General features: G+C 43.4%; 1 protein-coding gene across 1 annotated transcript in view; it reads left to right on the top strand.

Annotated features, from left to right (window-relative positions):
* Window positions 1–14,147, top strand: part of LOC104930077 (receptor-type tyrosine-protein phosphatase N2) — a 194,601-nt gene that overhangs the window by 355 nt on the left and 180,099 nt on the right. The window contains exon 2 of the mRNA XM_027288987.1: window positions 9,730–9,780. Within this exon, the coding sequence (XP_027144788.1) occupies window positions 9,730–9,780 (51 nt within the window). The remainder of the gene's footprint in view (window positions 1–9,729; window positions 9,781–14,147) is intronic.

The following is a 14,147-nucleotide window of genomic DNA, read 5'->3' as shown; positions in this document are numbered from 1 at the left end:
ACACCAGGTCCATCAAACACCAGGTCCATCAAACACCAGGTCCATCAGACATCAGGTCCATCCTGCAGACGCACCGAGTCTGAGATCTGTGTCAATATAACATGAGCCACTGCAGATAAACACACACACACATATAATATTAGACATAAATACATAAACACAGAAATAATATGACAGACACAGACACAGAGAGCTGCTGCGCACCGAGGAGACGCTGCGAGGCGGAGAGCAGCAGAATGAGCTCAGTGGCCTACATGTGTTACAGAGACTGTTTATGATGGTAATGTGCAAATATTAAAGAATGTGAAAGATAAAATAAAGTGAGAAGATTTAACAAATCATTTAAAAAAGATGTTTCAAAGTTTAAAATGAGAGATTATGCAAGATAAATACAAAAAAAGATGATAAATAAATAGAAATGATCAGAAAATAAATACAATTAAATAAGAATAGTTGTAAAAAATATTAAAATATTTGAAATTACAATAAACAACAATAAAATAATAGAAAGTACACAGTAACAGTCAGATATGAAATAAAATAATAAAAAATAAATGATAAATAATAAAAAATAATTATAAAACACAAAGATATTCAGTATAATTCAGAAATATAGAAAACAAATACACAGATCTAGACAAAATAATACAAAAAGTAAATTAAAATAAACAGAAACTTTATAAATAAAATGAGAGTAAATTATTTACTTCAATAAAAATCAGACAAATTAAAAATATAATAAATATACAGGTGGAAAATAAAATGACACAGTGGCAGATTATTGGCTGAAGTACAAATATTAAATAAAATATCAGACAGTGTGTGTGTGTGTGTGTGTGTGCGCCTCTTCATACACACTGCTGAGCTCCCGACAGAGGCAGCTATTGATCGGCAATATAAAGGTGTGTGTGTGTGTGTGTGTGTGTGTGTGTGTGTGTGTGTGTGTGTGACTCCATAAATAGCTCGTGTGTCTCATATTTCCTCTCTCTGATCTGAGATTCGGAGCCTGCAGGATGACTGATGCAGAAACGTGTTGAAGGAGACGGTGAGAGGAGGAGCAGCAGGAGGAGGTGTGTGTCTGTGCCTCCTCCTCCTCCTCCTCCTCCTCCTCCTTCAGATTACATAACCAGTACACAGAGAGTACGGCAGGACTCAGCTGAGGAGACGAGCAGCAAAACAAGCGAGCGTCGAGCTCCATTCACACATTCAGCCTCGGTTATTGTTCATGAGTTCTGAGCTGGTGATGATGGAAACATCCTCCTTCAGTAACCCTGCAGTCCATCATCACAGACACATGGTTACCGTGGTGCTCCTGTGGCAGCATGCACATATACAGTATCCCACAAGAACCGGCGGTTCATTGTGGTGATGGCATTATGTAACATGTCCTATGGAGGGGCTCGAACTAGCCAAGCAGCCACGACAGCAGTGGTCGTCGGTCACGTGATGCACGCCGACCGTAAAGACTTTTACGTTGACGGTTGATCCATCTTCTTTGGGCCTCGAGAAATGACTCTGTTGAGTCCGATAATGACACCTGAGCCACCTGTAACCACACCCACCTGTCAATCAAAGCGTCCACGCTCTTAATCCTGCATAACTTTAAGCCTTAATATAACCTGAACAGGTGAGTTGAACATGGGGACTTATGGAGACTGATGAGGTTAGAAGTTGTGTAGTACAAAGAGGGACCTCCTCCTGTGTGTGGGCTGATGCTGATTGGCTGCTCAGTGTTTTATTGGTTGATTGACGCTGTCTCTGGAGACACGTTGTCGTTTATTTGGAGTTGATGTTTGCTCTGTTTTTGGTCTCCACCGGCTCCTGAAGGAAAGCTCTGTCTCTTTAGCTGCTGAACACTGCGCTGTGTTTTTGCAGTCGGTCTCTGACTGTGTCCGCCTGCCGTCTGCCGCTGAGCCGATCATGTACGCCGACTGTTTACGGCGTTTCCTCCCAGAAACCAGAGCCGAGAGGCAAAACGATTAAAACTGTACGTCTGAAAACGTTTCATGAGCGAAGGTTCAGAATCTGTCACCGACAAACAAGAAACTCAGCATGTGTAGATAAATGTACTGCTGGATTCAAAGTACAGTACTGATAGAAGTAGAAAATACCTCAAAGATACTGCGAAGGCTTTATATGTACTTTATTTTGATGAGTTAAACATTGATGCTTCTCTTCACAACACTCCTCTCCTCGTGTTGTGATCGCAGCAGGTTGTAATGAAGCATTAATCTGAACGCAGACTCATTTACAGTCGAGAATTTTGACACATGTAGTTGCCGTTAGACCAAATGTTCTCTCTTCCCGTGCGGTAGTCGGGATCATTTTATCTTCTCCATGCAGCGTGTTGGTTTCCCGCTCAGCCTGCACTTTGGTTTAAAGACTACATGAACGTTTTGGCAGCAGGTCCGCCTGCAGTGTTTTACACATCGTCTCTGTCTCACGCTGGATTATTTGTGCTGGATGACGGAGCGGGAGCTGCAGCAGCAGCAGGAACGCTGCCCAGTCCGAGCTCTATCACCACTTCAGGGTTTTTCACGCTGTGTGTTTTGGCAGCGAATCGAGTGAACACGTGACGCGAGCTGCATTTCCACCTTAAGAGGTCATCTGACGTGGAGACTAAACTAAAGAGTCAATTTTAAACAGGTTCATAATAAACACCTTCAGTTTACAATCATAGAAAACTTTAGTTCAGACGTTTCACTGCTGATAGTTTTCTGAATTCAACAGTATTTATATCGTCTGTATATTTCACAACGCTCTGATTTGAAAATGAGGTTGCAGCCTGACTCTTTATACAGTATTTCACTTTATTAGCTGTACTGACATTCAGTTTGCAAATGACAGAAGTCACATTATGTATGAAATAACATTTATTTTAACTTTTCCAGACTCAAATTTCCAGATTTCTTAGTAGAAATGCCGTTGTAACGCTGCTGCTCACAGATTTTTTTTAGTCTGTTTTATAAATAAGAACTGAAAATGAAAATAGTTTGTTATATGAATGCAGTCATACAGTGAGGTTTTGGTTTCTGATACCACTGCAGAACTCCTGTTCTGTTCAGACAGTCCTTGGTGTATTTGTGAAGCTTTGCCTGTAAACATGAACTGTCTGCACAGACAGCCTGTGTTGACGTGTGACTTGTCGTCTCGTTGTTTTGTCCTCGGTGTCTCATCTCGGTGTTTTCACTGTGTGACGTCTCTGTGAATCTGATTTTCACCTCCTGAGATTTCAGCCGCAGACTGCATCAGCTCGGCTCGGCTCTCCTAATCATTAACCCGGACCTGGAGAAGGTCACCGCCGGTTTTTCGCCTGGTGCGACTGTAGCCACGGCAACGCTCATTAACATTTCATTCGTGCTGATTGGTCGGTCGGGTCGCTGCTGAGGCGGTTTACTGTAACTGTGCTGCTATGCATGCGGATGTGGACGAGAGCTGTCGTGTCACAGCGGTCCAATATTGATCCAGATGATTCCGGTTCTGCAGAATGTTGGTTGTGTTTGCAGGTTCTGTTGAGTCCAAGACAAAGCTGCTGATCCGAACTCTTTCTGTTCTGCAGCTGCTCCGATAATAAACCGTCCTAACAGACTAAGTGCTTGTCACCAGTAATCTCATCGTGTTCCTCATTCCTCGCCTCCATCATTATCTCATCACACCTGCCACAGCTCTGCGATGCCGTGGACGTGAAAGTGTTTTGGTCTGTTCTCCACGCGCCTTCAAATGTTTCAGAAATGTTTCTGCTACGTAATGGAGAGTTTTATTTTAAAAAATTGACCAGATGTTTTCGTGTTTGACTTCCTGCCAGACAAAGCCGGTCGTCTCCTTGGTGCGGTCATGACCTTTGACCTCGTTAGGCTCCTTGTGTTGAACGATGAAAGGAGCGTTCAGATTCAGATTTTCAGACGTTCCTTGTGAAAATCTGAAGATGACGACACGGTGATTATAAACCTGACGTCGTTCTGTGCTGAGGTCCAGCTGTGACTGCTTCATTGATCATTTGGCCGCATTGACTTGACATTAATCAATGAACTGATGGATCCTGATCCGTGTTTATTGAGTGCAGACTCTGCTCGTCCTCTGCGCCTGCTGCTGTTTCTGTCTGTGCTGATTGAAATCTCCTGTAAAGGTGACGCCGTCTGTCTCGGTGAAACACGTCTGTTTGGGTCGAGGTTCCCAGTCAGCTCCCGGTTTGATCGATCCGTCTGACGTACTGAAAGTTCGGTTCATATATTTATCCATTCATCAGCATTAGGTCCAACCTTACAGTACAGAACAGATACTGGTAACCAAAGATCTGTGTTTATATTTCTACATCTATCACAGTAACCTGATAGGAGACGGCTGGTGAAAGTGAGAGACCCATAAAACATGGACGTAGTCTCCGTGACTCCCCCCACAGGTTTCTGTAACCACATTAACCTGTCAATCAAAGCGTCCACGCTCTTAATCCTGCATAACTTTAAGCCTTAATATAATGTGAACAGGTGAGTTGTATATAAATTCACCCTCAGTACAGTTGTCATGAACGGGGAAATTAGCTACAGAGACCAAAACTGTTTTTTGTACCAGGCTGTAAACATGTTTATTTCTGCTGTGAAGTTGGACATTTGAACATGGGGACTTATGGAGACTGAGTCACTTCTGACTTGCCGTAGTGTCATATGTTATTTAACTTTAACTGACATTTGTCTTCAGCACAAGTTGTTACATGCAAATGACGAGTATGGTAAGGTTCACACGATTCGAGGCGGCCAACGTCTGAGAGCTACAGTAACAGAGAGCTGTGAATACAAAGCACTGCTCCTTCATTCGAGCAGATGGACGGATCAATGCTGCGGCTACCGACGATCAGGGGAAGAGAAGAAGAAGAGGAGAAGAGGAGGAGGAGGAGGAGGAGGAGGTGGAGGAGGATGAGAGGGATAAAAGGATGAGGGAGGAGGTGATGGAGGCGGATGTTTTCTGCCGCTGCAGGAGACAGAGGAGAGGAAGACAAAGAGAGATTACAGCCAATTTAAGCACACACACACACACACACACACACACACACACACACACACACACACACAAACACAAACACAAACACAAACACACACACACACACACAAACACACACACACACATGGATTTCCCCGCTCTGTTCTGACAAAATAAAAATGACCAAATGCCACCTCGGCTTCCAAATTCTTCCTTTTGTGAGCGTGTGATCGATCATTTGAGGCCCAGACGTTTGACTTTCACCTTAAAATCAGAGAAAACAGACAGTGACGCACCAGAGAGAGAGAGAGAACACACACACACACACACACACACACACACACACACACACACACACACACACAGACAGCCAATTAGGAAAGCCCTTTCTGACGGAGCCAGTCTTTCAGATCTAAAAATAAAAAGTACAAAGACGGTGGGAGCTTTTCAAAGGCCGGCTGCACCCACCTGTTATCAGCTGTTTGGAGACGTAAACACGGCCACAGAGATAAGACTGTGTGGTTAGAGAAGGTTAGAGCCGGAGACTGAAGGAAACGCTGCAGGTCAACGAGGCTTCGACTGCGTGACGGAGCCAAAGACGGAGCCAAAGATGGAGCCAACGATGGAGCCAAGTCCTCCTGAGGTTCATACCTTATGTGTTAAATAAACAAACTGAATGTTTGCAGAACTCCCAAATTATAATAATATCCCATCAGAGCTTAGCAACCAAAACTATAGTAGTACTCTGTGTACTCTGTGTACTCTGTGTACTTCTTGGCATAGTGCAGTAATTTCAGCAGGGAACTGTTTCTGTGTCTCAACATTTTAGCTCTTCTCCTTCACTGAATTGAGCCACTGGCGCCAACATTTGGCTGCCTGAATGTAAAACACAGTATGTACAGCTCATGTTTGTAAGTCGAGGTGTTCACCACAACCTGCTTCAGCTGCAGAAGCTTCCTCGGCCCCGAGAAGTGTCCAACGCTCTACACTCCACACCATCCAGGTGTCAATATGAAAGTATGAATTCAGACAGAGTACAGAAACACGTCGATGACTTCAGACTCATTTAGTTTCTTTTAGTATTCGTCACCACACTTAAAGTTTACATGCTCAATTAAATCGTCGCCTTTATTTCCCAAGGTGACCGCTCTCAGTACGATCACAGCAGGTGTCGGATGCAAACAGACAGATGGCATCCTGGGAAGTGTAGTGCCTTTTGTTTTGTTCTCGTCATTGAGCTCAGCTTGTGTCGTCCCTGCCAGGAGGCGTTGGAGGCCGCCGCTCTGGACGCTGCTCTTTGCTCACAGGGTGAAGCTGATTGAAATTCACTTCCTCCTGCAATTTGTCTCTCCGGGCTCGGCGTCGGTCCACAGTGCAACGCTGCAACCTATTTCACACTCTGCTGGTGCGGAGCGATGAAACCAGACAGCAAACAGTCCACACGTCGTCCACATCCTGTAACTCATAACTGGCTCCTTTAATTATCTCTTATTTTTCATCTTTTCATCAGGTCAGTTTGTCATCACTGTGACTTATAACACAACATCATGTTATTAATAACATTTGTAATAATCATAATCACCATGATTAGTGTCACTTACAGTAATTCAGACCATTCTGAGACCATAAACAACACAGTTCAGGAAGAATTTTTGTTTATTAAATGATGAAGTATGATTAATAATAAAATTCATCGTATTAAACAAACACAATAAAATCTACAAAACATTAAATAACTTCATTCGATTAGAATAAAATTCATCTGCTGCTTCACTTCAACCTTTGATTTTATTGGATCTCTTCATAAACTCTGCTGTGTGTTAAAATATTAGATATATTTTGCATTTTATTTTCAAATGTTCAGATCTCCGTTAGGTTGTGACTCTTTGCCTGTTTCTATATTTTTGTTCCTGTTTTGTTTTTTTGCTCTCTCTTCTTTCTGCGTTACATGTTTATGCTTCTAACAACACTGTGTCTGCTGCAGACTAACAGAGACGTAAACACCTGCAGCCTCGAGTGATGCTGCCTTTTTTTTTTTAATCATACCAAAACAGAAATGTATCTATCGGATCGATGCTCCGCCCGGCTGTAGCTGCCGTCTCAGGTGTTGCCGAACACGGAGCGTGTTCAGCTCGACTCTTCCTCCCTCGATAGATGTGGATGATGATGGGAGAGAGAGAGACGAGGGGGAGGTAATCGCTGACACTCTTTGATTCCTGGGAGGCAGAGAGGGACTCGGTGACCGGGGCAAGTGTTGCCATGGTTACAGCATCCCATCGTTTTGCCAGTTTCAGCCGGCGCTCTGGCACAGTCCCTGCAGTATCTCCCTAATGTGTGTGTGTGTGTGTGTGCGTGTTAATATCACGTGTTCAGATGGATAAATAAACATTTTAAACTGATTATTTATTAATGCCGGAAGTATCAGAGAAAACATCAGAGATAAATCAGAGTACTACAAGTAGCTGCCATTGTAGTAGTACTAATACAGATACTAATAGTGGCAGAAGTAATAGAAGTAGTACTTATACTGTAGTAGAAGTATGTTGGCAGAAGTAATGTCAGTTATTGGTTGTAGTGGTAGTAGTAATCACTTACTGCAGTGTTGCTTAATAGATCCTAGCAGCAGTGATAGTAGTATAAGTAGTGATGCAGTAGTCTGTAGTAGAAGTAGTTGTTTGAATACAGTACTGTACAGTTGTGTAAATACAGTACTAGTAGAAGTAGTCTGAGGTAGAGGGGGTACTAGTAGATTAGTAGTTGAAGTAGTATTCGTGGAAGTAGTAATGATAGATTAGTAGTAGTTGTAGTAGTAGAGGCAGTGTTAGTTTTAGAAGCAGATAGTAGTACTTGTAGTACTGCTAATAGTACCATAAATAACAGGAACAGTAGTCATAGTAGAAGTAGGGTTGTTAATGTAGAAGTAAAAAAAGTAGTGGTAGTATTAATAATCACTTCATTCCAGTAGTAGCAGTGACAATCACAACCTAATAGATAGATACTAGCAGCAGTAGTACTGATAGTAGTATAAGTAGTGATGCAGTAGTCAGTAGTAGTTTAGTAGTAGAAGTAATAATCTTCTTAGAAGAAGTAGTAAGAGGAAGAGGGACACTAGTAGTTAGTAGTAGATTAGTAGTAGTATTAGTAGAAGTAGTAATTGGAGTACTTGTAGTAGAGGTAGTCTTTGTAGAAGTACTAGAAGGAGATAGAAGTACTAGTAGCACTGCTAATACTACCATAAGTAATAGTAGTCATAGTTTGTAGATGTAGAAGTCAAATGCATTATTGGTTGAAGTAGTGGTAGTATTAATACTCACTTCATTCCAGTAGTAGCGGTGGTAATTGATACTTAACAGATACTAGCAGCAGTAGTAGTGATAGTAATATAAGTAGTGATGCAGTAGACATTACAAGTTTAGTAGATAGAGTTCCAGTAGTTGTTGTTTAGAAGAAGTAGTAGGACACTAGTAGATAGTAGATTAGTAGTAGTATTAGTGGAAGTAGTAGAAGCAGATAGTATTACTGCTAATAGTACCATAAGTTATTGTTGTCAATTATTGGTTGAAGTAGTAGCAGTGATAATTGTTGCTTAGACACTGCATAGCAGTACAGTCATAGTAGAAGTACAAGTAGTGATGCAGTAGTGATGCAGTAGTGATGCAGTAGTGATGCAGTAGGCGAGGTCGTAGTTTAGACACAGTGTTGGTTGTAGTTGTTGTCAGACAGTTGTAACAGGAGGACTACTCGTAGTAGATTCGATTAGTAGAAGTACATTTATCGATGTAGTAGCAGTAGTATTAGTTGTAGTAGTAGTAAACTTAAATGACCTTCATCTGTAGCCACGTTCATCATCATCATCATCATCATCATCATCATCATCATCATCAGAAAATCCTTCACGATGCTGACGAGCGTTTCACTTACACACATTTCATCAGCTCGTCTTTATTTTAAGAATAAAGAAATAAAAATAAATAATAAAGCTGCTGATCACCTGAAACCGAGTCACAGCTTTAACAAACAGAACCCTGAGAGCGGCGCTCGGCCTGGTCCTGGTTCAGCCCTGACACGTGTGGAGAACCTGCTGCTGGGTTACACGAGGATGCTGTAAATCTGTCTGTGCGTGTGAAAGGAGAGAACATCGTGTCGCACGGTCGAAGGAGACAAACAAACAAACAAACAAACAAACAAACAAACAAACAAACAAACACGTCCACGGTCTCTAAACCTGCAGGAAGTGTGTGTGTGTGTGTGTGTGTGTGTGTCACAGGGTGAAGAAGTGTTATGTGCTGCCACATCTTCTGTAAGTGGAACAGAATAAAATACGGCCGCCTCCCTTCCTCTCCCCGAGGAGCAGTGAAGGAGTCATCCTCCCCTCTGAACCTGCAGCGTTCACTCAGGAGAAGAGTTTTCTGTCCACGGCTGATACGAACACAGAGCTGACGTCTTATTAAGCCTGTTAGTCGACACTGTAGCTCCGGGTGGAAACGCGTCGTGATGAGATTTCTTTAATAGTTTTCTCTCTCGCCTCGAACCGTGTTAGTTTGATTTGTCCAGATTTTGAGATTCGATTTGAGGCTCAAACCTTTAAAATCAGTTTTCAAATCACCTGAATGAATTCAGTCTGTTTCTGCTGCCTGTGTACGTGCATCACTCAGACTGTGCGACAGCATGAGGAGTGATCCGGTCACAGTTTGTCTGTGTGAGATGTTTGATGTCAACCTGCTGACCTGTGTCTGTCTGTCTGTCTGCACACAGGCTGCCTGTTCGAGAGCGAGCTGTGTTCACCGTACGAGATCTGCGTCAACGGTAAGACGTCCCACACACACAAACACACACCAGTTATATAATTACACTACAAGTGTCATCACCGCACACACCAGTGTCGGGTCAGGTGATGTGGTATAAAGAGTGGGGAGGATGGATGTGTCTGTTTCTGTCCTGTGTGACACCAAAGCTGTTACTTTACAAACTTCTTTGAACCCGAAATACGACTGTTTGAACTCAGCATTCTTTATGGATGTTGCATAATAATCGTTATGGAGTAAATCTGATGTTTGAGGCAGAACTGAAACATTCGGCCTCAGTTACAGCAGCCAAAGCTGTTAGTTCCTGCTGCTGACGTGAGTTCCTGCTCTGCCTCTCCATTCATCAGACGCTCTTTAGATATAACCCACTCTGTCTGCCTTCCTCCTCCCCAGCGGCCTCTCTGGCATCGAGGCGGAGGAAACCTCCCCGCTGAGAATCAACCCAGAAAAAAAAAAAGCTCAAACACTGAAAAATCATTTGCATTAATTCCAGAGTCTTGGAAACACGTTTATCTTCTCCCGCAGCGGGTCAGCCGGATGATAACCGGGCCGCTCTCCACGGTTCACGTCTGTTCCAAGCTCACCTTTCTGTTTCCCGTATCTGCCGATCAGGCCGAACACTTATCAACATCTCTGCAGGATTTAAAGCAAAGACAGAGAGCACAACACTTCAATCTGCTGTGTGATCTCATTAAGCATGTCAATGGTCCGGCAGGAGGTGCAGGTGGCCGAGCGGATTGTGTTTCACGAGCCGCTTCCTGACGTGTGTGTTTGTTTCAGGCGGGGTGTGTGTGTGTGTGTTTGTTCTGGATTCATTAACTCGGTCATTTCCTGTCTGCACGGCGTCCTTTTTGAAACGTTGCCCCATGATCTAATTCTGACAGAGGTGGAGATCAAAACCCACGTCAAGCTGAGAGAGACTGGTTTTATTTTTAGTCCGGCTCAGACGGGTTCTCTCTCTCTCTCCGTCTGTGTTGTGACGGCATCAGGTGACCTTGTTTCGCTTCGATGGGGGAAAAAAAAAAAAAGAAAAGGTGTCACCTGCTTTTATTTGGAGAGTCGGTCTGATGTTTGCTCTGCCGGTCACGCCTTCGTTATCCAGCTGATATTAATGTTGTGTGAATAGTGGGGAACTCTGCAATCATAAAAGTCTCGCTGCTATTGAGGACAGAGCAATGACAGTCAGGAGTCAGAGTTCTCGCGGTGATTTGATCCTTTCTGTTTTACGTTCTTGTTCATGGGTTCAGATCATGTCGGGCTTCACAGACGAGATGACAAAACATCACTCTGCTGCTTTTTATTTGAATGGTCACTGAGGCAGACTTCATTCAGTGTCTGCAGTTAAACAGAGGAAGGTGGAGTTCACAGGTTTTCCACATTGTTTTGTCGGGTGTGTTTTCGGTCTCACTGACTTCAGCAGTAAATCAGACTGAGTGCAGCTCCTCTGTGGCTCATATAAAACCTCAGTCAGTCGGTTGTTCAGTCGTCGGCGTGCTGATGTTCCAGCTGTGATGCAGGACTGTGTTCAGCCTCTGAATGATCGTCTCGCTTCACTCTTGACCTCAGACTCTTGTTGTTTTTTTATCTCTTTTAACTTTTAACCCGTCTCCAGACTGACGTAGGGACGTGTCACGTTGTGTGGGTCGACATCTGCTGCCTGCCGGAGCTGCAAGAAGAAAAAGAGAGAGATTCAGTTTCACAGCAGTCGGACAAACATCAACGGATATTTATGTAGCGACACTAATTCCTCCCATGCAGCTCTGGGATCATGTTACTGACCGCAGAGTGCACACTATGATCAGGATGAAAGAAAGATGATTGATTCATCATTCTCTGATTTCAGCTCCTTAAATGTGATTTTATTTGTTTCTTGTGTCTCTGTGAAGATAAAATCTTTTATGGAAACACAGATAGTTGAACCTCAGAGAGCGTGAAGGCTCCGCGGGGCTGCAGCAGGTGAGGCGAGGCGGCGCTGCACCTCGGGTCATTGTTCTCCCACCGGCAGCATGTCGGACCCGTCTCAATAGCTGCTGTCAAGCTGCCCTTCGCAGACAATGCCGGCCTGTTGTGTCGGTGAGTGGCAGCTCGGGCTCTATCAGGCCACACAGCAGCTCTGATTGCCTGGAGCCGGCTATAATCTCCTCGAGAGACAGAAACAATGAGGCTGGTATCGCTTAGACGAGGACGTTCGTTCTCTTTTTTTCCAACAACAGCAGCTGAAGAAATATATCAGAACCTTCAGGAAACAAGTTGTTGAAGCGCAAAAGACTGATCCTGTCACTTCACAGCTTTAGTTTTTATTGTAGCTTAAATGCAGACTATAAGCATGGCTTCATATCTTTCTTTATGTGCCAGAAAACATCAGAATTCTCTGATAGATGCTGAAGATGATGAGAAAATGCATCAGGACATTCACTGTGAGGAAAGTGGGCGAGCGTCTGTCGTGCTCGTGACGGCTGTTAATTAAATCTTCAAGTTTTTAAATGAATCACCGACGCAGCCTGACAGAGAGGACATGAAACACTCCGTCTTTATAGCGTTCATGCAGAGTTCTATATTATAATAATGTTTATTGTGCTGTTTGTCCTCACATCGTACCACCACCACGCGTCATCACTGTCCTGCAGCCTCAAAGTAAATCCTGAAACAGATCTTTGATTGGACTGGTTCCAACATATGGAGTGTCTGAGACAAAAGAAAATCTGGAAATATAGTTAATATGTTTTCTTAGTCCAGTTGGGACGTGTCCTCCCTCCCCCCTCTCCAGGCGTTGATTGGCTCCCTTGGCTTTACTGTCGGAGCTCATCTGGAGGAAGCTTGCTCAGCATGGAGACGCTCGTTTCCAGCAGAGAACTCGGCCTCCAGTTATGCTTTAATTGGCGTTAGTTAACTCAGCAAGACGGGAGCTGAACTGAGATCTGTCTCTAAAACATTATGAGCCTCTGATTCTTTTCACGTTAAATCAAAAGGCCGAGTCGAGATTCTGCAAACCTGCAGACGGGTGAGTCTGAATATCAGGACGATGAAGAAACTGATTCCTGTACTGAGACATGATGCTGAGGCACAACATACAACCCTGCATGAACAACAACAACATCATCGTCTGTCGTTTCCTCTGGATATGCTCCGGTGTCGTCCTGATTTTTAAAGTGTCTCAGTTGTAAACTCGTCCATGCATCGTGTTTGGATTGTTTCTGAATTATGAAATATGAGGCTACTTTATCGTTACATATTCCACCGGTGCAAACCTTCAGACCAAACACTGTTTGTGTTGTTATTGTGATATTGTCACGTGCAATCAGAGCTAACACCGTTTAAGTGTTTGCACCTGGAAGAAAAACTATATTTTTTTTATCGTGCATCGTAGCTACAAATGGAAATCTTTAATAACATCTAGTTGTTGCTATGGTAACTGGAACTTCCTCCACGCCACACCTGCAGTAACGTGTCCAGCTGACATTTATTATGCTGAGTCAGCGTGTGATGTGAACCATCTGTTACAAACCTCAGAGCGAATCTGACGAGGAACGTCTTCATGAAAAGTGTCATGAAGCTTCACTGACAACACACACACACACACACACACACACACACACACACACAGTGACAAAGGAGGGTGCTCTGTTTCACCCCCCTCCTCTTACACTGCTTCCTCTTGATTAGCTGCGAGGGACAAAAAAAGCACTCAATGGAGATCACCATGGCAACAGGCGAGAGAGAGAGAGAGAGAGAGAGAGAGAGAGAGAGAACAAAATAAAAAAAATAGATAAAATCTTATGAGAGAAATAGAGATCTAGATATATCTATGATGTACAAGAGTAGAGTAAGAGATGGAGAGATATAAATAAAGAGAGCTCGATAGAGAGATCAATAAAAGAGAGATAGCGCTCTATAGAGCTCTATCTAGAAAATATAAATTATAGTAAGCTCCTACAATTCTCTCTATAGATAGAAGATGAAAGAGAAAAGAATACTATAGACTCTGATATCTGGCTCTCTCTCTTCTCTCTCTACCCCTCTCGTATTCTTATCTCTATACCCCTCTCCCTCTCTCTCTCTCCCTTAACTCTCTCTCCCCCTCCATCTTTCTCTATCTCTTTCTCTCTCTCTCTCTTTCTCTCTTCTCTTCTCTCTCTCTTTCCCTCCATCTCCCTCTCTCTCTTATATTCCCTCTCTCCTTATCCTATCTATCCATTTATCTTATCCTTCTTTCTTTATCTTTCTCCTCTCTATTCTCTCTCTCTTTCTTCACTTTTCTCTTCTATCTCCCCCTCTCTTACTCTCTATATCCTCTTTCCCTATATATTCTCTCTCTCTCTTCTATCTCCCTCTCTTCTCTCTCCCTTCCCTCCTCTCCTCCCCCCCTCC

Source organism: Larimichthys crocea, chromosome II, assembly GCF_000972845.2.
Source record: "Larimichthys crocea isolate SSNF chromosome II, L_crocea_2.0, whole genome shotgun sequence".
Taxonomy (NCBI): Eukaryota; Metazoa; Chordata; class Actinopteri; family Sciaenidae; genus Larimichthys; species Larimichthys crocea.
Note: the sequence above shows the minus strand (reverse complement) of the source record. Positions and strands in the feature narration are given on the sequence as shown.